General features: G+C 45.6%; 1 protein-coding gene and 1 long non-coding RNA gene across 2 annotated transcripts in view; one reads left to right on the top strand and one right to left on the bottom strand.

Annotated features, from left to right (window-relative positions):
- Nucleotides 1-2,570: 2,570 nt before the first annotated feature.
- On the bottom strand, nucleotides 2,571-14,055 carry PPP1R3B (protein phosphatase 1 regulatory subunit 3B). Its single transcript, XM_082608845.1, has 2 exons — nucleotides 13,920-14,055; nucleotides 2,571-8,318 (listed from the first exon to the last, which is right to left on the bottom strand). The coding sequence occupies exon 2, from the start codon at nucleotides 8,291-8,293 to the stop codon at nucleotides 7,439-7,441; it is 855 nt and encodes a 284-aa protein (XP_082464971.1). The 5' UTR covers nucleotides 8,294-8,318; nucleotides 13,920-14,055; the 3' UTR covers nucleotides 2,571-7,438.
- Nucleotides 10,534-25,484, top strand: part of LOC309796004 — a 45,260-nt gene continuing 30,309 nt past the window's right edge. The window contains exon 1 of the long non-coding RNA XR_014292398.1: nucleotides 10,534-12,219. This is a non-coding gene — a long non-coding RNA (uncharacterized lncRNA). The remainder of the gene's footprint in view (nucleotides 12,220-25,484) is intronic.

The following is a 25,484-nucleotide window of genomic DNA, read 5'->3' as shown; positions in this document are numbered from 1 at the left end:
GTCTCCTGTGGTGCTTAAGGCCTCTTGAACTTGCTGGGCTGGAGAGAGATGAGCTGAGACCCTGTAGTTTGCAGAATTCCTGGGAGCACTTAAGTGGTACTTTCTGGGGACTGGGGCTTGGAATACTGCGAGATTCAGCCTGTGTCACAGTCCACAATGAACAGCTTTCTCTGGGAGCTTGGTGATGCCCTATTTTGGGGCACAAGGGTTGGGGTGGAGGGGTGGTAGGACATAAGCCCAAACCATTAATAACCCCTTTCCTTTCAAATTCTCTGCTCTTAAGAGTGAATTGGCTGGAGTTTCCAGAGGGCTTTTGGCCATCAGCACTACAATTAGGAAAGAAAACCTAACCAACAAAAACACATCTAAACCACAGACAAAATCACGACTCTGTTATAACCCATCCACCCAAAAGCACTACCCAGCCAGAACTGATTCTGGCCCATGACTGGCCAGGGCTTTCTGAGCTCCCTGAGGGTCTGAGGAGATCCCAAAGGCCCAGGAGAGGTAAGCCCGACAGGCCTGGCCCAGTAGGGTTGGCCCAGCTGCTGGTTTACATGAGTGCTCCTGGGTCATTCAGAGCACCCCTATTCATTCTCAAAAGCATCCCAGTTTGGACGATAAATTATATGGTCTTTAAACAAACAAACTAAAAAGTTGACTCCAGGCCTCAGCTGAGGGTCTGCAAGTCACCTCTGAAGTCTCACTCTTTCTACGTGACTCTTCAATCGGGGTCAGCAAACTACGGCCAGCGGGTCAAGTCCAGCCCTTGGCCTGTTTGTGTATGACCCACAGCAGAGAACGGTTTTTACATTAAAAAAATTTTTTTTAAAAAGAAGAATATGTGACACAGATCAAATATGATCTTCAAAGCCTAAAATATTTACTATCTGGCCCTTTACAGAAAAAGGTTGCCAAGCCCTGATCTAGCCACCTGATCTTGCGTTTGGCGTAGAGGGCCAGGGGCCTGGATCATCCCTGTCTTTGGCCCCAAAGAAAAGAGTATTGTGTATCCCCATCCTACTTTGGCCAAACTCAAGTCCGGCAGAGGGCCTGGTGCCGGGGAAGCGCATCAGTGTCTGTGGAATGAGTGTCAGCTACCAGAGAATCTCACGTGGACAAAGACCTCTGTTGAGATTCCGTCTCCTCTCCAAGGGTGGGTGATGGCAAAGGGGGAGGAACAAGCGTTGGGGCGTCCCGTGCTACAGGTGAAAGGCAGTGCTGGCCCCGAATCTAGCCCGTCTCCTCGAACACATGGGGAGCTATGGGGCCCTTTGGTGGTTTCCTTCCATCAATCACATCCTGCTGTCCAGCTGGGCCCTAGGATGCCCAAATCAGTTAATGTTGACCTTTATGCTTTCGTGTGGTCAGTGGTCCTTGCCATGCGCCTTTTGTGTATAAAGATGCGTGTGTTCACCCCTCCCCTGGGGATCGCATCTTTCTAGCCTGAGGAACTTCTTTTCAGAATCACCATTTTAGTCTCAGTTCTGTGAGAGAGGCTCCACGCTGGGGTGACAGTTCTTGGAAAAAGAAAAAGAGACCCGTGTGTGCAGTCCTCTCAGCTTTGTCACCGACTGGCCCTGTGACTTTCGGGAAAACACCGAGGGCCTTCAACTCTGCACCCTGAGCGCCCCCTGACAGCGCTTACAGTGCGGACACTGGATGGCTTTGTGAAGTCCAGCTGTTGTCTGGAATGCTCTTCGTTCCTGTGATACAAAGAATGCAAACAGTGTATGTGGCACTTCTTACAAGTTTATATTTAGAACCGTTTTAAAAACGAATACGTTGGCCAACTCTGAGAAGTACTCAGGGCACCGCCAGAGCCCCTGCTTACCTTATTTCTGCTGAAAACACTCAGAGCCCCGTCAGAGCAGTTGACGGGGGGTGGCAGGGTCAAGGGCAGAACCCAGGCTTTCTGACTGCTGATACCACTGGTAGCACCACCCACCCCTTTACCCGGCTCCCAGAGGACTCACCTAAAACACGACTGTCCCTTACAGGGCTGGGTAGAAACAGCACCTAGAAACAGCCTTGCACACAAGCAATAAATGTTCCACTGAATTATCTGGATATTTGCTATTCTGGGGACATTGCTCTAGAAAAGTGGTTTGGCGGTTTTTCTGTTTTGTTTCCTTTTTACTCCAGACATCTCTGGGATGTCTGTCTCACGAGTTAGAATTATGTAATGATTATGAAAACCACATTGAATCGCAAGTAGACATTCATAAAACCAGTGTTATTTTTCGCCCCCTTCCCATTTCTGTGGAGGCGAAAACGCGGGCAGTGTTTGCCAGGCTTGAGAAAGGCGGTCATGCACGTACCTCAGTTTGGGCGCTCACTGACCGGGTGCTGAGATTTTAAATGCTCCGACGTTCCACGGCAGAACCACCGCTGCCTTTCCCGGCGTGGCCGAGACTGATTGGCAGGAAACACCTGGCAGCAGTTTACCTCCCCTGCATCCCATCTTCTGAACTTGGAAATAAAACATCTCCGAAATCTTACTTAGGGTGAATGTCCTGTACCCAACGGAGACAGGGCCCCACCAGGAGCTGCGTGGTTTTGCCGCTTGCAGGGTTTGTCTGATCAAGCAGTGCAAAGCTATGATAGCTGCTTACAGTTTTCCCACTGCTGCGTATACACTAAGTCAAAAATATGCTTCAAGAGCAAGTGACAGGGTGGGAAGAGACCTGCCCTTGGATCATTAAAAACGATTCAGAACAACACGGGCCCCTGTACCACTTCCCTGGCAATCACTCTCTTAGGTGTACCCAGCCTTGGCTGCTGAACAACTTAAAAAGCAATTACCCCCCTTCCTCTGATCCTTACAGCTTTTCTACTTAGCCATTGATTGTGTCCTGTCCCTTTTGGAAACCGGCATTCTAGATGTGGAAATACACAGACTGAAAATGTTCCTCCCCAGCCTCTGACTCTAAGAAGAGAGTCAGTTTTAAAATAGGACACTTTCAGTTTTGTTTTCAACCTTTATTACATTTTTGCATTTGAGATTCAAACAAACCACTCTCTTATACCACACAAAAGGCATCCATTCTTGTGATTTTAAAGTGCATTTCCCCTTTGTGTACAAAAATATGTATTTTTTTTTAAAGCCTGTGGAACTTTCTCAACAAGGCACTTTTAGGCATGAAAATGAAGATGAGTCTCCGTTTCTACATTCACATACATAGAAGGAAGAGTGGACCACCACCATCACAGCTGCATTCTTGGAGTCTTCACGGGTCCAGCCGACTCGAGGAACTGATAAACAAGACTGTAAAAACATTCACAACCTTACAACCTGGGCTGCAACGCTTTACAACCATAACAAGGAAAAGCTGCCCGTCAGCACAGCTGTCCTTCCCCGTCCAGAGGTGTCCCACTTCAGGAAGCGAAGATACGCTGGCAAATCGTCTTCGATGACCCTGGGAGATCCCACTGTGTGTGTAACATCTTAGCCCCAATGTCAGTGATCATCTGGGGAGAGACAGGCCGTCAGGACCTCCCAGAGCAGACAGCCATGTGCTTTCTCCAGCACAACACGTCCATTCGAGGGATCTAACACGTGGAAAACAGGAAAGACACCGAGGTTTTCACTCACTGTCCACTGAGAGGGAAGACCTAGACAACGGCACTTCTGAAAAGTGAGCAAACACTTTTTTGGTTTATAAACATATATATACAAGCCACTTAATGTCCCAGTGACTACAAGTAACGCTTGTTGTAAAAAAAAGCAAATTATATGCAAAGATCAAAACCACAAAACATTCTTTTAGCAGTTCAAGATTTACATCTTTAAGAAACATTGAGAGAGTAATGTTTTGCCACCATTAAAATTAAATCTCAGAGAGAAATAAACTCTACCTTGACTCTGAAATTGTTTTAATTTCTGGAGAACTACGTAACTCCATTGTTTCTCACCAGCTCTCCTATCACAAGAATACTTAAAAAAAAGCAAACCAACTCGCCCAAATGCTTCACATCTTCCAAGAGACACTGAAAGCTTATTGTTTAAAATCTGTCTTTAGAGAGTCTAGCTTATTTATTGCACCTAATTTGCAAATGCTCCCCAGGACATATGGGGGAATAAATATGAAACAGAAATGGAGCTGCCTCCCCATCCACGGACAGCTGCACCAGCGGCAGAAGGCTGGTCCTTTGGGGGCAAGTTGGGGAGGGGGCCACGTGTCATCATAACCAAGAGCTGTCTGAGGGTCAAACCTACAGGTCAGGCTGCATTCATATCTCCAACTAAGAAACCTGTCACTTTCCAAGGGGAAGGGTAAGCTGGGATGAAGTGAGAGAGTGGCATGGACATATATATACATTACCAAATGTAAAATAGATAGCTAGTGGGAAGCAGCTGCATAGCACAGGGAGATCAGCTCAGTGCTTTGTGACCACCTAGAGGGGTGGGATAGGGAGGGTGGGAGGGAGACACAAGAGGGAGGAGATATGGGGATATATGTATATGTATAGCTGATTCACTTTGTTATACAGCAGAAACTTAACACATCATTGTAAAGCAATTATACTCCAATAAAGATGTTAAAAAAAAAAAAAGGACAGCTGCAAAACTCACTGGTGAGCCTATTTTTGGCTAGGTAAATGAATCATGGATACAAACAATATTATAGTAATTCAGTTGAAAGCAAGCATACAACACACAAACTTGGGGGTAGAAAATGATTGTGGCCTTGAATTATGCACGTGCACAATCTCCTTTGCATGGAAAATTCCCTTTCTCCCTGCTCTTTGTCTGCTGTTGACCTGCTGTTACCAGTTCTGATTGGGTTTTTTTCCCCACCTTTGTTTAGTACCAGTTGTAAGAATTATCAATTGAGTTTCAAGCTATTTCCACTGGAAGAAAAAAAAGCTGTTTTTCTTAATTAAAATGGTGACATTATGACCTTGCAAGTGAGGAAAAAGAAAAGAAACCGGTCACTTTCTGCAGTGTGTCACCTGTCTACTGCCGGTGAGCTACGAACAAGGAGAAGGCCCATAGGAGGAGCAGGTCCTGAGGCCATCTGTTGATTTCCTGGGACAGAACCGCCCCAAAAGGAGACAGACTGATCGGTAAAGAGGAGACTATTTTTCAGACGCTGTAACCTCACTGCATGACGGTGCTGACAGGGAACTCGGGCGGGCACTTGCTTTAGTCAGAGAAGGGTCTTTGCCAGCGGGTGAGGACTTGCCTGGTGGGGTAAGCAACCCAGGTGCACCAGCAGGGGGCTTGCAAGCAGTGCCCCTGGCAGGAAAGCAGGGGTCAGCTGGGAGGAAAGAGGGGTGGGGGAGCGTTTGTGGTGTTTTAAAAGACATACTTATCACTGAATTACCATATTTCAAATTCCGACACGGGAACGCCTTAAGATCCTTATTACTGAAAACCATACAGAAGTCACTTGAGGCATTTTTCTTACGAACAGAGAACGATCTTGATACCTTTGGTCTGTTAATAGGGAAAGGACAGTACCCCTTGTACCCTTCATAAACTGGAGGAGGAGGGTGGGACTTCGTAAAGCAAAATAAATTCATGACCTATATAAGATCGGTTTTGCTTCCCATGGTGTCGATTTACACTATTATGTGATAGTTCTGATCACCAGATTTGTAACACAGGGAGTACTGCCTGTGTACCTGATGTAAGACATGCTTAGATAAAACCCAGTTCTGCCCAGTATCAGCATAAAAAATGTGATTGTCCCATAAATTATCACGTAACCCCCAGTGCTGCCCACCTAGGAGAGACATAAAAAATAAAGCAGTAGATTGCAGACTAGTCACAGCCAGTTTTGGGAACAAGAACTCCGTGGAACACCACTTAAGAGCCTTTAAAAAGTTAAAACTTTTTAAAGTTCAAAAAAGAAAAAACCCAACCACAAAACTCTAGGAGCCAAGACACTCCAGACCTGCTTGATGCTAATTTACAAAGCCACAGAAGCTGGGAGGTCTCTTCCAACTGATCTGGATAATGCAAGCGAAAGAAGACTCTTTGCTTGCAGAGTCCAGGAGCTGTGCCCCCAAATCCAGGCGGTGGGGCATTCCTCTTCCTTCCTCCCTGAGGGAGACCTCACTTTAGTAAGGTCAGGCAAAAGAAAAATGAGGCAGTCATTTAGCTAAGCTCCAAAAACAAAAACAGAACAGAAAAAGACCCCAACCTTCTACAAATACACATGTAAAAATATTTTTAAACACCCCCAAGGACCAACCAATTTTGCCCAAGAAAAATCACAGGGTTGGGGGGTCCATCTGACAAGGAAAGTCCCAGGAGTCTCACAACAGTATGAACCAACAGACTTTTAATGCTTTAGTCCAACGTGGTTAAGAACAAATAATCTCTGATATTTCAGAGTTGGCAAACAGCGAAAACGACATCTGAGAACTCGGTGAGGTTCTTCTCCCCTATCCCTTTACATACCCACACACCATAGGTAAGAACAACCAAATCCAAGTCCGTGAGGGCTTGTAAGGTGCTGTTTACAACGTGGATGTTGTAAATCACAGTCAAGATACAACCAAGCACTTCCTGAAGGTGCCGAGGATACACTTAATCTGCAAATCCAAACGTCCTGAGCACAGCGTAAAAGATGACTCTCCAGGAAAAGAGATCCTAAAATCCTTTTGTGAAGAAAGAGACACGGGCAAACCAGCTTGGCAAGTTACAGCAAGTCTTGTAATTGAGCCCGCGGGTGACTCAGGGTAAGAGCGAGTGCTTAGAAAGCTCCCCCCAGCGCCAAGAGGTGGAGCTAAAAGTGTCCCACTCCTGACCTGCCTGGCATCAGCCTGCCATGGGTGGTGACACCACACAGGAGCCAGTTGACTTTTCATGGCTGGTGTGTCGTCCTCTGCTGGGATATCTAAGCGGGGTCAGGAAAAGGAAATGCCTGTCTCCGTCATGAGTTGATCTGCCTTTATTATCTTTTCCTGAACTGCAGATGAACTGTGGAAGAAAATCAAACACACAGAGATGAAGTGTGAAGCCCACGTAGACACGGCGGGGCAGCTGCAACAGGCGGGGAGGCCCCGGGTGGGCGGGGAAGACCACAAGAAGAGGGGGCCGGGGGCTTTCTGGGGGACTGACTTCCCACACCCGAGGGGAGAGGGGCTCCTCGTCACTGAGCCACCATCCTCCGGCCTCGCCAGCGCTTCCTGCAGGCCTGGGTCCCGTCCAGACTATTTCCAGCACCATCCTGCTCAGACCCTCGTCGCCACCACGCGGGGAACAAACAGACCGCACACCCATCTCCTCTGAGTGTGAACCCAGTTCTGTGATCTAAGCCTGGCTGGCTTGGCTGCTTGAAGAAGAAAAGTGACTAGGATCCTTTCTTTTCGAAAACTGTGCCTGCTGGCAGTTCGGCTTTTCTCTGGGCTTCCATCTCCGTCCTGGGGTGATGCAGCTCGGCTCGTGTGCACCCACTCAGCCCGGCTCCATCCCAGGCCATCACTAATAGTAGGGCCCAAGCTTCTCGTATCCTAAATAACTAGGCCACTCCGGAAACAGACCATAGGAACACCGAGGGCTTCCAAACGGGTCAAAAGCTATTCCAAAATCTGGTCCATTTGGTGGCTGGGCTGTTCCCTGGGTGGATTTCAGCTCTGCCCGGATGATCCTGTAGTTTTTGCCTTTATTGCTGTCCCAGTACGTCTGTCCGTTGCACTCATAGCACACGGCAAACTCCATCCTCTCGTAAGACTGAATTTTTTCAGGCAAGTCGATTTCAAAGGAGAACGTGTCCTTGTCTGAACCTGCGTACGTGTCCTTCACGTACCAACAGGGAAAGTCTGTGAAGCTTTTCCAGGTGTCGAATGTCATTCTGACTTTCACCATCTTCTCAAATGCGAGGTTTTGCACCTTCACCGTGCCCGCGATGGCTCTGTCCTTCAAGACGCAGTTCTCCAGGCAGACGTGGTCGGTCCGAAGCCGATTTCTGAAGTCCAGGTAGTCGGCAGAGGGCTGCGAGAAATCCAGCACAAAGCTCTCGCTCTCCGCTGTTGTCAGACTCACGATGCTGTCCAGGAGCTCGGTGATGTTCAGTGGAATATCTAACGGGTCATCAAACTCGGAGAACACTTTGACCATTGTCAGGGCCAGCCCTTGGTTGTCTGCAAAGGACACCCGCTTCTTCACCTTCTTCTCCTGGACGGTCGGGGCCACCGTCCCGCTGGCTTCATTCTTGCCGCTCAGCTGAATACAAGGCCTCAGGGGTTTGCTTGGCTTCGGTGAGATCTGGAAGGCAAACCGCTCTCTGCGCAAGGAGGGGGCCATGCAGCTGTACCTGCACTCAATGTCCACAGCCATCACGGGGCTAGAGCAGGCTAGAACCCTGGCCAAGGGGAAAGAAAGAAACAGCAAGGAGGTCAGACAGATGTTCAGACTCAACCCTCCGACAGGGACCAGCGAACTATGTTTGCCTTCATCTTTGCCCACGTGGCTACAGCTCAATATTACCTCAAGTGTGGTCCAGTGCGACCTTGGTTTCAGGGGAGATGAAGAGTGTAAAGTGGGGGGCGGGGTAAGAGGCCCAAGGTTAAAACAAACAAAGAAGTATGGAACCACTGGTTTTAAAACTAGTTCATGGGTTTCCCTGTCAGGGCTTGTTGGGGCCTTCAGTATACTGATGGGTCATGGGGAATAATGAAAACAGCGTGCTGTTTGCAGAATTTCCTAAACTTATCCCAAACAAGGAAAGTCTTTTTTTTTTTTTTTGGTGGAGCACCTTGCTGAACGCAGTTTGGTAAATACTGCTTTCCTCCGATAAAAAGAAATTAATTCATCCCACAAATACTGATTGGTGTTTGCTATGTGCCAGGCATGGTGCCAGAGACTGGGAATCGGGAGTGAAGACAGACCCACACCTGCTTTCATTCAATGGACAGTAGATTTTTATATTCTAGTATATCTTACTTTTAAAAAGTGCCAGCAATTTAGTATTTTAAAATCTTTTATATCAGTGAATAATTGTGTTTTTTCCAGTGAAAATAGCCTCTATAAGAATAAAAAGCAAAGAGAATCACGCTAAAGGTTAAATTAAATCTGACTTCATAAAAACAATGTTTTTCTATAAGTGAAAAAAATAAGTAAAACCAAAAAACCAAAGACTGGGAAAACATTTTCCAAAAAGCACGGCAGCAAAGTGTTAATACTTTTATAAAGAGTTTTTATAAAACAATAACAAAGTCAAATATTCCATGTAGAAAAATGGGCAAAGGGCATGAATAGACAATTCATGAAAGAAATTTAAAAGTGGTTCATAAATATGTAAAATGTCCAGCATTACAAGTAATTTAAGAAATTTAGATTAGAAAACAATGCCTGTTTTTACCTAGTGAGTTAGGAAAGAATTTTAAAAGATAATACAAATATCTGTATTAGTCTTAATGGGCACAACCTTGCTAAATCATCATTTTGGGTTCTAATATCACATACAGGTATTAATCTTGGAAATAATTAAAAATGCGTGAAGGTTAATTGTACTAAAATCTTCAGTGCAACATTATGGAGGGAAAAGGGGTGAGAAAGTAAACTAAATGACCAATAACAGGTATCCAATTAAATCAAGTACACCATATCCATGTGATACAATTTTATATCATCATTAAAGCCATTATGTGGAAAAAGATTTAAATGGCACAAAAATTTATAATATATAATTAATGTAGAAAATGGAGAAGATAAATTGTACATAGAGACTAGACTTGTAGGGAAAAATATTACGTATATGCACAGAAAAAAGACTAGTGATACAATTAAAACTGTCAGAATTTTCCAGGTTGATGGGATTTCAGGAAATTTCTATTTTCCTGCTTTGTACTTTCTTGTATTTTCTAAAATAACAGAACTCCTCTAATCAAGAAAACAAAATGAATCTAATAAAACACCTCAAATATCTTAAGATTTGCCAAAAACCCACCCAACACTATTGCCTCACTAAAGCCAAGCCATTATTATTCTAATTACCATGGCAAGTTGATATTCTGATTTGACAGTTCCAATGGGCTAATTGAAGAAGTCAGTGATGAAATCAGGATTAAAATCTCTAGCCTGAGAATCACAGAACACAGATCTGGATTAGTTGCCAAACACATCTCCCCTCACTACGGCAAAGGTGTCGGTGTATGGTGGTGTGTTGGGGTACCAGCTCTCAGGCCTCCCGATCCCCACCCCGGGAGGTGCTGTGGGGTGATGGCAGTGGTTCAGGAGAAGGACAGGCAAAATGCCGCTCATCACCTGACAACAGTGGGGACCACTGGTCCAACAAATACTATCAGTCCAATAAATAATATCTCATTTTCAACTTCTGATTTTGTTTAATCAAATATATTTTAAAAAATGAGAAAGGATGCAGACGTATTGGGCTTGATCCCAGTTTCAAAAAAAAAACCACCAAAAAACCCAGCACTTCCCCAGGATGCAAGAATCACTTAGTGATGACCAAGTGGGGAAACAGACATCCAGAGACAAAACAATAATACAAATACCTGTATTAGTCTGAAAAGGCCCAACCCTTCTAAATGTTCTTATCTTAATTTATAGCCATAATGTAGTTATCTAAACATGCATTTTAAAGGATATCTTATCCTTTAAATAAGGATATTTAAATATCCTTTAAACATCTTATCCTTTAAATATCCTTAAATAGCCTTATAGTTTCTCCTCTAACAAAGTTAAACAAGTAAAAATTTTAGGAGCAAATTGGCTATTATCTTTCCTTTTGTTTTTTGAATTTATCTATTCTTTATTTATTTTTGGCTGCGTTTGGGTCTTTGTTGCTGTGCGCGGGCTTTCTCTGGTTGCCCCGAGCAGGGGCTACTCTTCGTTGTGGTGCGCGGGCTTCTCATTTCGGTGGCTTCTCTTGTTGCAGAGCATGGGCTATAGGTGCGTGTGCTTCAGTAGTTGTGGCACGTGGGCTCAGTAGTTGTGGTTCGTGGGCTCTAGAGCGCAGGCTCAGTAGTTGTGGTGCACGGGCCCAGTTGCTCCGCGGCATGTGGGATCTTCCTGGACCAGCGCTCAAACCCGTGCCCCCTGCATTGGCAGGTGGATTCTTAACCACTGCGCCACCAAAGAAGTCCCTATTATCTTTTCTTATACCCATTCAGTTGTTCTGGAAAGGAAAGTTCTGACTGAATTGGGCAAGACGGCTTTAAAAAAAAAGTCAGTGGGTTCAACATAAAAAAACAAAACAAAAGCCCTATACTTACAAAGTACTTGAATTTTTCTTTTCCCCTGTTCATTGCAAAACTTTGTTAGAATGCACTGGAGTCACATGTTCAGTTCTACTTTTAATACAGGTAGTTTTTGCTTTTTAAATTAAATGTTAATTAAAAATAACCAAACAGCAGGCAAAGCCTTGCATCCCAGCCCCTCCCACTCTGCCCACCCCTGACAACCTGGGTGTGAACTGAGGAAGGAGGGGTTCCTCCTCCTCCGTAGCCGCTTCCTCTCTGCCTGAGTCAGCACAAGGTCAACTGCTAGCTCTCTACGCGTGTCCCGCAGGCCTGCAAACCATCCTCAGGCATGCTTTCCCCAACCACCTTAAAACAGCTCATTAGAAAATGACTGGGAAACTCTCAAGCTATTGTGGAAACAATTCTAAGACAAGGGGATCAGGCAAAGAATCTGCACACTTGCAGTGGACTGCAGTCACTCTCAAGGTCTAATCCTGCAGGTTAGAAAGGCTTAGTTGAAGGCCTTGGTAAAGTTTCAGTGTTTGGACCCAGCAGTATAAACGTGCCCCTGAGATCCCTTTTACCACCAAGCTTTAAGAACTGGAGGTGAGGAGGTGAAGCTGGAGTCGGAGCCAGAGGTAATTAAACAATTCCACCGGCACTTCCTGGAGCCGAATTGGTTTTGCAGCATTCTCCATGGAGGGCAAAAGGAAGGTGAACCACCTGGCGGCCCAGGCATTCTTCCCAGGCTCCTGCTCCAGGCCCACTGCACAAGCACCCCTACCCAGAATCCCTTCACTTTTTTGGTGTCACCAGCACTGGAGGGGAGGTCACTAACCCCAGTGGCTTCAGTAGAGGGTGCAATCTGACTTTTGGCTCCCTTGCCTATCCTCACAGGTAGATTCCAGCTTTTGTTAACCAGATCGGTCTCCAAGAACTGGTGCACCGAAGTGCTGGTTTGGTGTAAGCCTTGCTGATCATCTGCTCAGAAATTCCCGCATGGACCGTGACAGGGATGACCAACACCCAGACGTACTCCTAGCCACGGAGACATTCAAGGTAATAGTTTCCTAAGTCCCTGAAAGCTGGACAAGTGTTTTGTCCTCAAATGGCATGAAAATTATCAGTTCCAACACAGGACGCATCAGGCTGTACCTCAGGGCCCCTCATATGACAGACTCTTCGGCCACTCTGCCCTTTCCCATGCCCAAGCCAGGGAATGTGAGTCACCAAGGTTGGTCTGGGAGAAGAACCAGAATGAGATGTGGACACACGGCTGAACCAGCACAGCATGAAATGGGACCTGGATAAAAGTTCGTTGCAGGACAGGGTCACGAGAATGTGAGTAGCTGTTACTCAGACCAGTACAGATTCTCAAAACCTTTGCTTCCAAATAGATGCCTAGGAGATCAGTTTTGCCCCGTGAGAGACTAGACATGCACCAAGGGTAGATTTCAGTGTTTCTGGTCAAAAGAGGGCAAACCCTAACACGCCATGCAAAGACAGAACATGGATAGTTTTGCATAAACGCTTTCCGTGTTCCTCTAGTGACAAACAACAGACCCTCTCAGCCAGGGTTAGATATTGTGGTGATTTTTCTCTAAAAACTATCGACTTGCACAGAAAATAACCCCATGACCTTCACAGTTTCAGGCGGCTGAGCTACTGACTCTCTGGCTGTGCCTTTTATAGGAAGCAAATCTTTCTCTTTTGTATTGAGGCCAACACATTGCCTCCTCCATTCTCTTGTACTCTGATAAGAAAAGACAGAAAAATCAGACGCACCAAGAACCCACCAGGAACACTGAAACAGCATTAGCTAAGCATTCGCAACCAGATTACCAGGTATAATTTTTTAAAAGATGCGGCCACTTACCCCTTCGGCATTTCTTTATTCCCTCCCAAAAGGCTTGGCTGCCACAGTATGAGTAAAGTTGGCATCTTTCCCTTGGTACTCAGACCATGGGGCCCTTATTCACAGCCCTAGAAGCCACTAGGACTCCTCTATTCTGTCACCATCATCCAAAGCATCTTTGAGATAAATATCTGTGGATGAGGCTGCATATTATAGGAAAGAGATAAGTTAAAATGGCAGTGTCTGCCACCTAAAAATGTTCAATGTGAAACACAGCTCACTGGCCTAGGAATACCTGCACATGGCTGTGCCACTTGGGGCAAGTCACTCAACCTCTCTGGGCTTGAGCTTTCTCCTCTGAGATCCTTCCAGCTCTGACATTCCTGGTTGCTAACACTGCCCGATGGTTCTCTTCTCACTAACTTTTCCCGAAATACCTCAACTTCACTTTTGTGGTTAGTCCTCCAGCTGTCTTCACGTTAGTCTTGGCTCCTGGATAACCCTGCCAAGTGAGCTATTTCCTCTTCTCTGCACCCCAGCCCCCAAAGCCCTAACACTCTCTTCTCCTGGACCCTGGGTCTCCCACGGAGGCCTGACCACGCAGACCACAGGCTCCAACATCTTCTAGCAACTCTCCAAGTCCTCAAGTCTGTCCTCAACTTTCTCCTCCTCTGCGGGAAACAATACCAGGACAGCCCAAATCTTCTAGTGTGTTTTGGGCCCCCAACCCCCTCTTTTGCACTGAGTCCCTTCCACACCCCTTTCTCTGGATTCAAAAGGGTGGCACGAACAGGACACGGGGGCAGGCCAGAGCGTCCTGCCCTCTGTGTCCCGGTCCCGCCAGGCCCGGGCTGCACCCTGCCCCCACCCCCTCCCCGAGGTCCTTCGCCTGTCCGGAACCCACCTGTTGGGCCGCGGGGAAGCCCCCTCTCCAGCTGGCTCGCTGCATCGGAAAGCCCGGAGGGAGATGGCAGGGGAGGCTGCCGCCACCAGACTACGTGAGCCTCAGTGTGTCCGGGAGGCAGGCCTTGGGCTGGGTTCCCGGAGTTGTGACCGGCAGGGGGAGGAAGACGACGAGGAGGAGGAGCCCTAGTTATCACATCGGGGCGGGGCGGCAGGGCCACCCGAGGCGGAGCGGCGCCACGAGAGCGTCCCCGCGCGGCCACCTCGCCCCCGCTGGCCCGGGACAGCCCGTAACAGCCCGTCTGGGGACCGGGAACCGGAGGTGGCTCTGCTCCGGGAGGCCCCGGCCGCCGCAGCGCCCTGTGTCCCATCGCCCTCGGCGGCCTGAGAGATCACCAAGTGTGCTTCCCTACGTTGTACCGGGAAATCGAGGCCAGGGGAGAGACGAAGCGACTTTCCCTTGTGCTAAGACCCCATCGCTCAACTCCGGGGACACTCTCTAGAAGTGTCGGGTCCCAGGTGGAAAAGCCTTGTGTCAGGTTCGAACTCGGCACAATAGGGATTAAGAGTATCTGAAGTCCCAACCCCCGGGCCGCCCGTCGCGGCCGGGACCCCCACCTCGGTGCATCACGTGGGTCAGGCCAGGCTCCATCCCACCTCTGGTCCCTGGATTGCCCTCCCCACGTGGAAGCAACAGCCTCCTTGAACCCTTCTAAAGTGTCCCACTCCCGGAGTGTAATTGCAAGTTGGACGGAGAAAGTGTAGGTGGCACGACCAAAGAGGGTCCCCGCTACGCTCCCTCGCCGCTGTTTCCGCGGCCGGGCAGCCGGCCTTGCGGGCTTGGGAGGGACGTACCTGGTACAGCTCATAAACCCCGAGGTGCGGAGGCGCCGGCCCGCGGCAGCATCCGCGCCGGGGTGGCAGGGGCAGCGGCGGCGACGGCAGGAGCGGGGGCCGGGGCTCAGGTCGGCGCCCTTCGCGGGCAGCCGCATCCGTCCGTGCGCGAGAGCTGCCCGCCCGCCTCCTCCCTGCGGCCCCCTCGCCCGGGACTCGGCCTCCCAGCCGCCGCACGGCTCCCTTTAACTTTCCGACCACTTCTCCCCACTCGGGATGTTATCCCAGACCCCCTTTCACGTGAACGCCCCCCACAGCCAATGGGCACGCCCGGGACGCGCGCCGTCGACCAATGGCCGTGGAGCCGCGGTCCTCCAGAGCACCGCCGCGCCACGTGATCGGCTGCGCGCCCGGAGTGATAGGGCTGGCGTCCAGGGCCTGCGAAGAGGGCGGTGGGTCACAATTTCATCAGAAGCCCGAGGACCGGCGCCAGGGGGCAGAGGCACTTTCCTACAGCCTAGCATCCCCTTACAGCAAGAGGGCTGGACGCCGGCGGCTGGCAGAGTTCCCTCTCCCTAGGCAAAGTCCTAGCCGGGCAAAGTCATTCTACACCCGCGGACCTGGTTGCAGTTGCATTCAGCCGCCCCGCCCGCCCCGCCTTTGGTCTTACACTTCAGCTACCGGGGGTTCGCAGATGACCGTTACTTCCCCCATCACACGTGGGGCCCAGAGGAGCCCCAAGAGAATGCCAAATGCGTTCCCCTCCGTTTTAGGTGGAGCCTTTTCGGGATCAGTATCCCCAGCTCCAGCGATAGTGTCGAAAGTAAGTAATTACTGAACGCTTGCTTTGTGCCCATCACGGTCAAGGTGTTACTGTGAAAGGAATACAGTAAAACCCTTTTTATGAAGTTGTTATTGGGGCAAAGGACCAATACCCATCTCACAGAATACCGCATATATAGCTGAGGGTTTCTCAGGTAGGTATATTTTCGAGGAAACTACCTGAATTGAATCTGTATGAACAGATTCAGCCTGTACCACAGGGCCTCGGTGATCTCTGTGCTATGCCTTAAGATCTGTAGAGAACGAGGAGCTTAGAAGAGAGCTTAGAAGCCCCTCCTCCCATAGGAGATCAATTTAAATATGCATGTATATAGTCATATATATCATCTCCTTGGTGATCAGCTCTGCGCTAGCCACTTTAGGGATGAGAATCCCAGTTTTCCAGTTTTAATGAACTTTGGAAATTAATATAGGATTGCCAGCTTTCTAAAGTGCCAAGTAAAGACACTAAAACAAACGAATCCTACTATCTTCTGTTACCATCTTTCATTTTTAAAAGAAGTACTCTTTAACAGCAATAACAATAAAATGCAGAAAGGGCATAATCTCGGAGGAGAGGCCAGTCCTTCACATTGCATATGTTTAGCTTTATGAAAATTCATTACATTGACTATGGCATATGGGAATTTCTGCTGTAAGAGATTTTAAAGCAGCTTCTAATTTTACTAGGAATGTAAAAAAACGCTAGTCCACTACAATAACCCAGTCGAAGCCTTCAGCTCCATAGAGAGCTTCCCCAGACTCAATCTTCCTGTGAACATTAGTCCTCTTCCTTCTCTTTCAATGGACAAATCTGGTAAAGGACCACCTGTGACATTAGCTATTGGTAGGCGATTGGCAAATAAAATTTCTGTGCAATATTCCCTTTGCCAACTCTAAACCCCCTTTGATTAGCTGATGAGTAGGTTGAAGATTTATGATGCCAAGTGCTGGCTACATTTCTCAAGTGGAGGGAGCATGCTGGAGGAGTGGGCAGAGATAAAGAGCCAACAGGTATTGCAAAATGTATGCAGGCAAAGGGCGATCTGAACCAAACGGGGAAGGAGGTGGGACAAGTAAATACAATTTTATAGTGTTAGGTTTTGGAAGCATCTTCCTTACATAGATCTAGGAAATCATCTCTGTGGTTTAGGTGACTATTTCAGACCGGGAGAGTGGGGCTAAACTTAGTTGTGGCACACCCCAGTCTTGGTAGGTAGGAGTGTAGCGTCTATGAGTTTACAAAGAGTGCAGTCTTTGAGATCTGAATAGAGCTGGGATGCAAGCTCTGGAGAACTGTTCCAGTAGAATTCACAGCAGTCCCGAGTCCCAGAACCTGAGAGCTGGACTGGCCCTTAGACACAGTCTTGCTTCACCCTTTCATTTTATAGCAACAAAGAGGGAAACTGAAAATGGAAAATTTCAACGCATTAGTCAATGCATACCAAGTTCCTTTTCTAATATCTGGCTTTGAATTGTAGCCTTAATTTCATTTAATAAGCCAACCCTCCTCCCCGCAAAAACCAAGAAGCCTAACAGTGGCTAAGCATAGCTAATGATCATTTTGCCATAAGCTGTTCTTTTTCATGGCCGTTAGTAGCACTGTCTTCTTCTTGCACTTGGGCTCATCTTGTGACTTTTTCAGTTCTCTCTTACACATTTGTTCATTCATTCAACAGCACACTATTAACTACCGTAAACCTGGGTGCTGGAAATGGAAAAATGAGTGAAATATTATCTTACTCTTGAGAAGCTCTTAAGCTAATATATAATGATGTGGGATGAATGTGTGAAAGGCAAATCTCTCTTAGGGGAGCTAAGAGGAAGACTGTGCATGTCTGGGGCAGGAGAGGGGAAAGTCTGAGAAGGCTGACCTTTGAGAAGTGACCGTTGAGCAGGATCCTGAAGGGGGAGTTAGAGTTTAGGGGTAATGGGAAGAGAGCATGGCAGGAATTGGAAATGGCACAGAGTTCTATATGTTCCCCCAAAGAATTTCCACGCCATTGATTAAAAATTAGATCCTCTTTCTGGCTTAAATATTGGACGCTGCTTCCTTCTGCATGTGTAAACAGCAGTTTTTTTTGCTCATCCAGAAAGTTTGAAAATATATTGTTAATGCCTCATCTCCCCCTCAACTGAACACATTTCAAAAACAGCTCAAATCATGCAAGATTCTGGAAGAGAAATCTTCTTCTTTCTTTTTTTCTTCTTCTTCAAATTCTAACATTGCTTCTCTTTGAATGAAAGTGATTGCAAAGTGAATCTAAATAAAAATAACCAGCGTCGAGTCAGAACTAAAGAAGAGAACATTCTTTTGCTAGATCAGAATAGAAAGTGGGAAAGACTGTTTCCAAACTGCTTAAATCCATTTATATTTAGACGAGTGGAGTTGTTTGCACCTGTCAGAGCTGCAGACGTGCTCTGGGTGCATCATGTTACCTGGGGCCCTCTGCCCCTCGTTCAGACTTGACTGAAAGGGACTTGCTAGGTCATGTTTTATGGGACAGGCAGAGGAATACGAGCCAAGGGATTCTGAAAGCCTCTGTCTATGGAGAATGTGTCCTTAGCATGGGGAGAAGAGCTTGAGTAATTTACATGTCAAAGCTCCTAGAGCCCATCAGTAATTTACACAGTTGAGGGCTTCTGAGTTTCTATATGATGCTGATGTAGGGACCACTCCTTTAAAAGTTACATATACAGAGTAGATTTTATTTCCTAGCTTTATATCTTGTGCCGTGCTTTGTATGATCCAGATATATCTTTAATTTGTATTGTGTATTATTCTTATGAATATAAAAAGAATACAAGATCACTGTAGACACTGTATTTTGTGGAAAATACAGAAAAATATAGAGGTGAAAACAGAATCAGTACCACCCAGCCATAACTACCAATGTAACTCACTGTCTTTTCTTTCAGTATTTATTCTGTGCATAAAACAGGATTATAGTTTGATATATATAAAATTTAATATCTTAATTTTTTAATCATGACTGCTCATTTTGAGTGTATTAGTATTATTATAATTTTTCTGACATGCTTTTTAGTGACTGCGTAATATTCCTTCATATAAAGAGACTATACTTTATTTTCTTATTGTGGGATACTTAGATTTTTTCCAAATTTTCTCTATTGTAAATAAACTTTGATAAGAATCTTCATATTTAAGTCTTTGTCCACATCCCTGATTTTTTTTTTTTTTTTTTTTGCGGTACGCGGGCCTCTCACTGTTGTGGCCTCTCCCATTGCGGAGCACAGGCTCTGGACGCACAGGCTCAGCGGCCATGGCTCACGGGCCCAGCCGCTCCGCGGCATGTGGAATCTTCCCGGACCGGGGCACGAACCCGTGTCCCCTGCATCGGCAGGCGGACTCTCAACCACTGCGCCACCAGGGAAGCCCCCCTGATTATTTTTTATAAGTCTGTTTCCGACAGGGTACAGACATTCTTCAGACTCTTGATTTGTATTGTCAAATCATTTTTAGGAAGATCAGTGTTGACTTTTTATTCACTACTGGAGCAGTTTAAGAGTTAAGTAATCCTAATTAGGTCTTGGTTTGTGGACTTTGAACAAATTATACCTCATCTTACAAAAAAGCCATATGAGAATTTTCACTAATGAATCATATACTCTGTGCCTGGGTGAAAATAGCTACACACTTGTAGCTTTGAGTCTCAAAATACACAGCCAATTTGTGTTATGAATGGGGACTTCATAACCCATATTATTGACTTAAATGATACTAAGTGGTGGATGGTCAGAGAGAAAGGCAGAGGCTGAGAACGTGGGGTACCACTTTGCCACAGGCTTAAAAGGAATTAGGCAGAACCCAGTATGTATTTCTATTCCTTGCTGATTCATCCCCTGTTTGTGACTGGTGTGATCATAAATTATATTTGAACATATAACTATATACATGTGATGCAACGTGTACCATCCAGAATATCATGACAAGTGGCATGCGCTTTTATGAGAATGACATGTCAAGCTGCTTTGAGGGTTACGACAGGCCACTTGGCCTTGTGTGCTTTGGATCTTCGGCCTGTTCGGCCGCATGCCTCTACCTCAGATACTGCAAGCACTTGGGGCTTTTGTGTAGACAGTTGTATTTTGGCTGGTTCCATCCTGATCTTTACAAAACTGTCTGGATTGTCCTCTTAGAAACAGGCAATGATATAATTTGTATGAAGAAAACAGTGACTCACTAGAGGGATGAGGAAAAAAGACTATTTAGGTACAATAATTTCTAAATGTACATACTATGTTTTCCCACAACTTTACATTTCTATCACTCCTCTTTTTCTTTGAAATTTAGAGTCAGAAGCTGAACGGACTTCATGGTTTTCCTTCTGATCATTTGATATCCTCTAGAGAATTACAACTTAAAGACTGCATTCTTCCTTCTTGAAACTCATGGTAACGATCTCTCCACACAGAGCCACAGGCTGTCGGGGCAGTTAAAGCTAGGAAGTCACCACATGTTGAGAATATTCTGACTCTGCCCTCTGCCTTGCTCACGTTCCCAAGGAGGCACAAATCTCAAGGAGCAGTGGGAGAGCCATCGTCTAACGTTGTTATTTCACCTACTGCATAATAAAATGCAGGGGACAATAGTGCATTTGTTGTTAAGGCTACTCAACCTTGTTATAAAATTACACTTCACCAAAAACAACAACCTGATAACTATTTGTATGTCTTACTTGGCAAGCAGCCAGGACCATAAAATATACAAAGCCAAACTTTGACATCTAAGCCTTGGAAATTGATATGACCATATAGTAAACCTTAGCAAAGATATCTGGCATGATTCCTATTTTCTTCTTTTAATACTTTGGTCGTCTTCAAATGCAGAGCCCCTTATAAGTAGGGTCTGTTGTCTCCTATTTTTCTTATTAATCCAAAAGGTGTAATAACTTAAGCTTTCTTCCCTGATTTTGACCCCGGCTCTTTTTCCTTCCTTCTTTCTTTCTTTTTTGGTATTACTTTTTAGTTTGTAAAAATCTAGAAATTTCTCTCTCCTAAGATTAGTCAAGAAGCATTTCTCTTTCTTATAAAGCAGCATTATCCATCAACTTTCAGGAACAATCCAAAGTCATAGGTGATGAGAAGAAGGAACATATTACAAAGTATAAGAGAAGGTTTCTGGTTTAACTTCCTGTAAAGATTCCTAGGAAGACACATAAAAATATAAAAACTCATATAACCCTCATGCCCTAGACACAGTAAAATGTAGTTGGTTAAGAGCTCGGTCATCTGGTGGTCCTGGATTTGAATACTGACTTGGCCACAATGAGCTGTGGACTTTGGAAAAATTACTACCCAACTTCGTGCTTCTGTTTTCCTATCTGTAAAATGGGAATACTAATGCCTTCCTGGCAGGGTTACTCGGAAGATTTCCTAGAACACTTTCTATGTAACCAGGATGACTCGTTGCATAAAACCCAAGTGCAATGAAAGTCACATTTCTGGATTATTCTAAATACAGTAAAATCTGGATCTGAACCCTCTACTTACCAAGTCCAGTAAGAAGCTTAATATTGGTTGTTGTGTGCAGCTCCTCAAAACTGGGAACAGGCCCTTTGTTCTTAGGCTCTGTGGTCACTGCCTACTCCTTTTGCAGCCCACCTGCTGTGGAGGTCACATCCTCACCACCCACCCACTGCAGCTGCTGCTCAGGCAGGCTTCGGTGAGGCCCCCTTGGCAGGCCTGGCGTGAAGGTCCTGCACTCCTGGATCTCAGCTTTTTCCATGTGAGCAGGATGTCAGCTTCCATCACCTGTGGAAACTTCAGATCCCGCAGCTCCCAGGCTCTGGGATTCACCTCCTCTTCAGGGTGGATCTTTCTGCAAACCCATAGAAGCACCAGGCACTATACCCTCCCAGTCTTAGACAGTTCTGAACCCTTCTGTAGGAGCCAGAATTCCCAAACAAAGGGTTGTATGGGGGCTATTTCTGCAGATGCTCCTGAAACTCGAAGGAACTGTTAGCACCTTGTTAGGGCTAAGGGTCGAGACTTTAGGGAAAAAAAGACCTACCCTTTTCTCTGGTGTAAGGTGTTGGGATATGTGAGAATAAGGCACAAACATATATGCTGACATATTTGTAAACTACCAAGCACATGGTAGATATTCCAAGGACATCACTGGTTTGCCAGATACTCCCTCATTTGAGGGTAGGTGAACAGAAACAACTAAGATATAGCTTAGGAAAAGGGGAAAGGGATATTCCTAAAGACTTGGGAAATGAGCAGACCTCTGAAACAGGCTTACTACAGGAAACAAAAGAAAAATTTAAGGTATCTTTGATTACAAAAAGGCATGGTCTTTGTAAATTACATAAAAAACTCAGATGAAAAGTTAGCAAGCTGATTTTTTTTTTAAATGTGCATTTATCGGGGGCTTCCCTGGTGGCGCAGTGGTTGAGAGCCCGCCTGCCGATGCAGGGGACGTGGGTTCGTGCCCCGGTCCGGGAGGATCCCACATGCCGCGGAGCGGCTGGGCCCGTGAGCCATGGCCACTGAGCCTGCGCGTACGGAGCCTGTGCTCCGCAACGGGAGAGGCCACAACAGTGAGAGGCCCGCGTACCGCAAAAAAAAAAAAAAAAAAAAAAAAAAAAAGTGCATTTATCCTGTATGGTTCATTGCTTTCTTAGATAGTTCTGCCATATAATAATTTTTGTAGTAAACCCTTAGTAAAGTATAGCATGCACTTTGAAAAGTCAACAAATTTTAAGTGTATAGATTAATCAATTCTCATTATATCCATCCACTAGCACCACAGAAACCCCTTTTATTCCCAATTCTTGTCACTCTTCCCCACAGGGGTAAGAATTATACTGATTTCTAACACCATAGCAAGATGGTTTCTTACAAAGCTAAACATACTTTTATCATGCAATCCAGCAATCATACTTCTTGGTATTTACCAAAAAAACTGAAAGTTGAAAAATTATCTCCACACAAAAACCTGCACACGATTTTTATAGCAGCTTTATTCATAATTGCCCAAACTTGGAAGCAACCAACATGTCCCATAGTAGGTAAGCAGGTAAATAAACTATGGTACATCCAGGTGATGGAATATTATTCAGCACTTAAAAGAAATGAGCTATCAAACCATGCAAAGACATAGTGGAAACTCAAATGCATGTTACTAGTGAAAGAAGCCAATCTGAAAAGGCTACGTACTAGATGACTCCAACTATATGACATTCTAGAAAGGAGAAGACTATGGAGACAATAGGTCAGTGGTTGCCATGGGTGGATCAGGTGAGATGAATAGACGAGCACAGAGCATCTTTAGGGCAGTAAACATACCCCGTATGATACTATAATAATGGTGGTATGTGATGACACATTTGTCTAAACCCATAGAATGTACAACACTAAGAGGGAACCCTAAGTTAAACACCCTGTTCATTCTGATTGATTGTACTATGTCAACATTGACTGTACTGTGTCAAATGTACCAAAAATGGGACATTTTTTCATCCTTGGTAAAAAATGTACCATTCTGATGAGTGATGTTGATAATGGGGGAAGCTGTGCATGTGTGGGGTGGGGGTGTATGGGAGCTCTCTGTACTTTCGCCTCAATTTTGTTGTACACCTAAAAGTTCTTTAAAAAAATAAGGTTTTTTAAAAAGTTAATAACATGAGATATGAAGAGAGATGAGATACGAATGGATGGCAAAAATGCAGTCAAACAGTTAAACTCCATTGTGGAAGTGGAAATAAGCAAAACTGACAGTGTAGAAGATGGAATCAGTGAGGGACTTCCTAGCCAGTCCAGTGGTTAGGACTCTGCACTTTCACTGCCGAGGGCCTGGGTTTGATCCTTGATTGGGGAACTAAGATCCCACAAGCCGTGTGGCTCAGCCAAAGAAAAGAAAAAAAAAGGAAAATCGAATCAGTGATTTGGAGGTTAATCTTAACAAGTCTACCAGAATGTATAGGAAAAGAACATTGAGTTAGAAATGATAAGAGAAAAAGGAAGAATTGTTGAAAAAAGAAGTAGATACTATGAAAGAGAATGGGAATCCAATTGAAGAATTATAGCACTATTAACGAAAACCCCAGAACAGCAGAAAAAGAAGTTATAAAAACTTTTATTGAAGAAAACGTTTCCAAGCTGGAAAGAGACCAGAGTATATATAGATTGAATGGGCCCACATATTTCAGATAAAATCAATTTTAAAAGACCCACATCTAGACACATACTTAAAACATTTTTGAATTCCAAGGACAAAAGAAAAAAGGTGCTACAAGTATCCAGGTAGGAAATAACACCCCCTGGAAAACAAATTATTGATGAAAGAAAAAACACCAGATTGACTTCTGACCTCTTTGTAGTAACAATACTCACTGTCAGAAAACCATGGAGAAGCATCTAAAAGAATTTTATACTCATATACATTTTTATATGTGTACATGACCTCTCTTCCTAACATTTCCCAATTTTCTTACCAGAGTTTCCCTGACGTTACAAAATATACCAATGAGACTGAGTAGTACTCAGAAAAAGTTCTAGCTTATCCACCATGCTGATTTAGTTCCTTGATGAGGTTCTCACACTACAGGTAAAAGTCTATTTTGTGCCCCTCACTTCTCCTTGGTTTTAATAATCATCTTATCTGGCAGTGGGAGTGTTATTTGCTGCTGAGAAAAGAGGTCTGTCTCCCAGTGACGTCTTGAACCTTCCCTTTCCCACTCCAAGGGTGGTCTATTGTTTTCCTTACCAGTGGGAATTTACACTTTGTGGGCGTAGTGTTTGCTCAGGTGGAAGAGCTTCACATAAGTCTTGGCTCCATTTCACTCCAAATGCCAAGACTTTCATTTATAAATTATACTGAAAAATCGTAGACTACTGGAGTTAAAAGGACTTTGTGTTTTCTAGTTCAGCCCCCTCTGTTTACAGGTGAGAAAGCGAAAACCCAGAAAGGTGCCATTGCTCGTGTAAAGTCATAGATTCATCTCCTGTTTGAGTTGGGCGAACTAGGCTCCTGGTCTCTCTGCATCCACCTCCAGGCAGACTGATGGGCAAGATCTACTGTAAGGCTCACGTGAGCCAGTCTTTACAATGAGGAAGGGGCTCCTGTAGGCCAGTGGTCAAAGCCCACGGAATGGCCACGTGTGAAACTAATGCCCACTACTCAAAAGACCAGTGAGTTTCCAACAATCAGTGGAGACACACCCTCAACATGGCACCTTGAAGTAACCAAAAACCAAAGGTGTTCGGTACGGAAGAGTCTGAGGACACAGGCGACATGCCTCCAGCCAGTTCTTCCGAGTTCTTCCAAGTTTTAACTTTTAAGGGCTGTAGTAACAAGAACATTTCCCTTCTAAACAAGCAGACTTGGTTCATGATACCTGACATCCTATCTTCAAACACTGACCAAAGTCAAGGGTCAGGATCAGAGCCTGCACTTGTGGATCCCATAGCCTTTCGATTTGGTACTTGAGTGAGTCAGGAACTCATGAGACTGCACAAATGGGAAGCCCCACTCCAACTAGCTTAATCAAACAAACAAAAAGAAGAAGTAAATTGGTTCACATGACCAAATACCAAGAAGGCAGGGGTGGGGTTGTTTCTAGGATAAACTCGGCATCGTGGGGAACGTGCCTGCTGGCTTCTGGGGGCCAACACCAACCCCACTTAGAATGCAGAGAGGAAGGAGGGAATCTCACCTGATGCCGGCATACAACTGTACATTGGAGGACCAACAACTGTAGTCAGAGGGGTGGCCCAGCCCGGCTCCATGCCCACTTCTCTGTGGAGGAGCATTTTCTGTCACTAAATTAAAGAGAACGGGCAGGAAATAGGTACAAGACTGATGTAAACAATAGCCATTGTTTCTATCATTACCCGTAGCGGGTTTGAGAATGTGGAGAAGATAACACGCGCTGTCTTTCTG

This window comes from Mesoplodon mirus (assembly GCF_964341445.2).
Source record: "Mesoplodon mirus genome assembly, chromosome: 20".
NCBI lineage: Eukaryota > Metazoa > Chordata > Mammalia > Artiodactyla > Ziphiidae > Mesoplodon > Mesoplodon mirus.
The sequence above is the reverse complement of the archived record's forward strand: the minus strand, read 5'-3'. Positions and strand labels throughout refer to the sequence as shown.

Bases quoted from the DNA above. Each gene is read 5' to 3' on its own strand.
- PPP1R3B (XM_082608845.1), bottom strand. From the start codon at position 8,293: ATGGCTGTGGACATTGAGTGCAGGTACAGCTGCATGGCCCCCTCCTTG.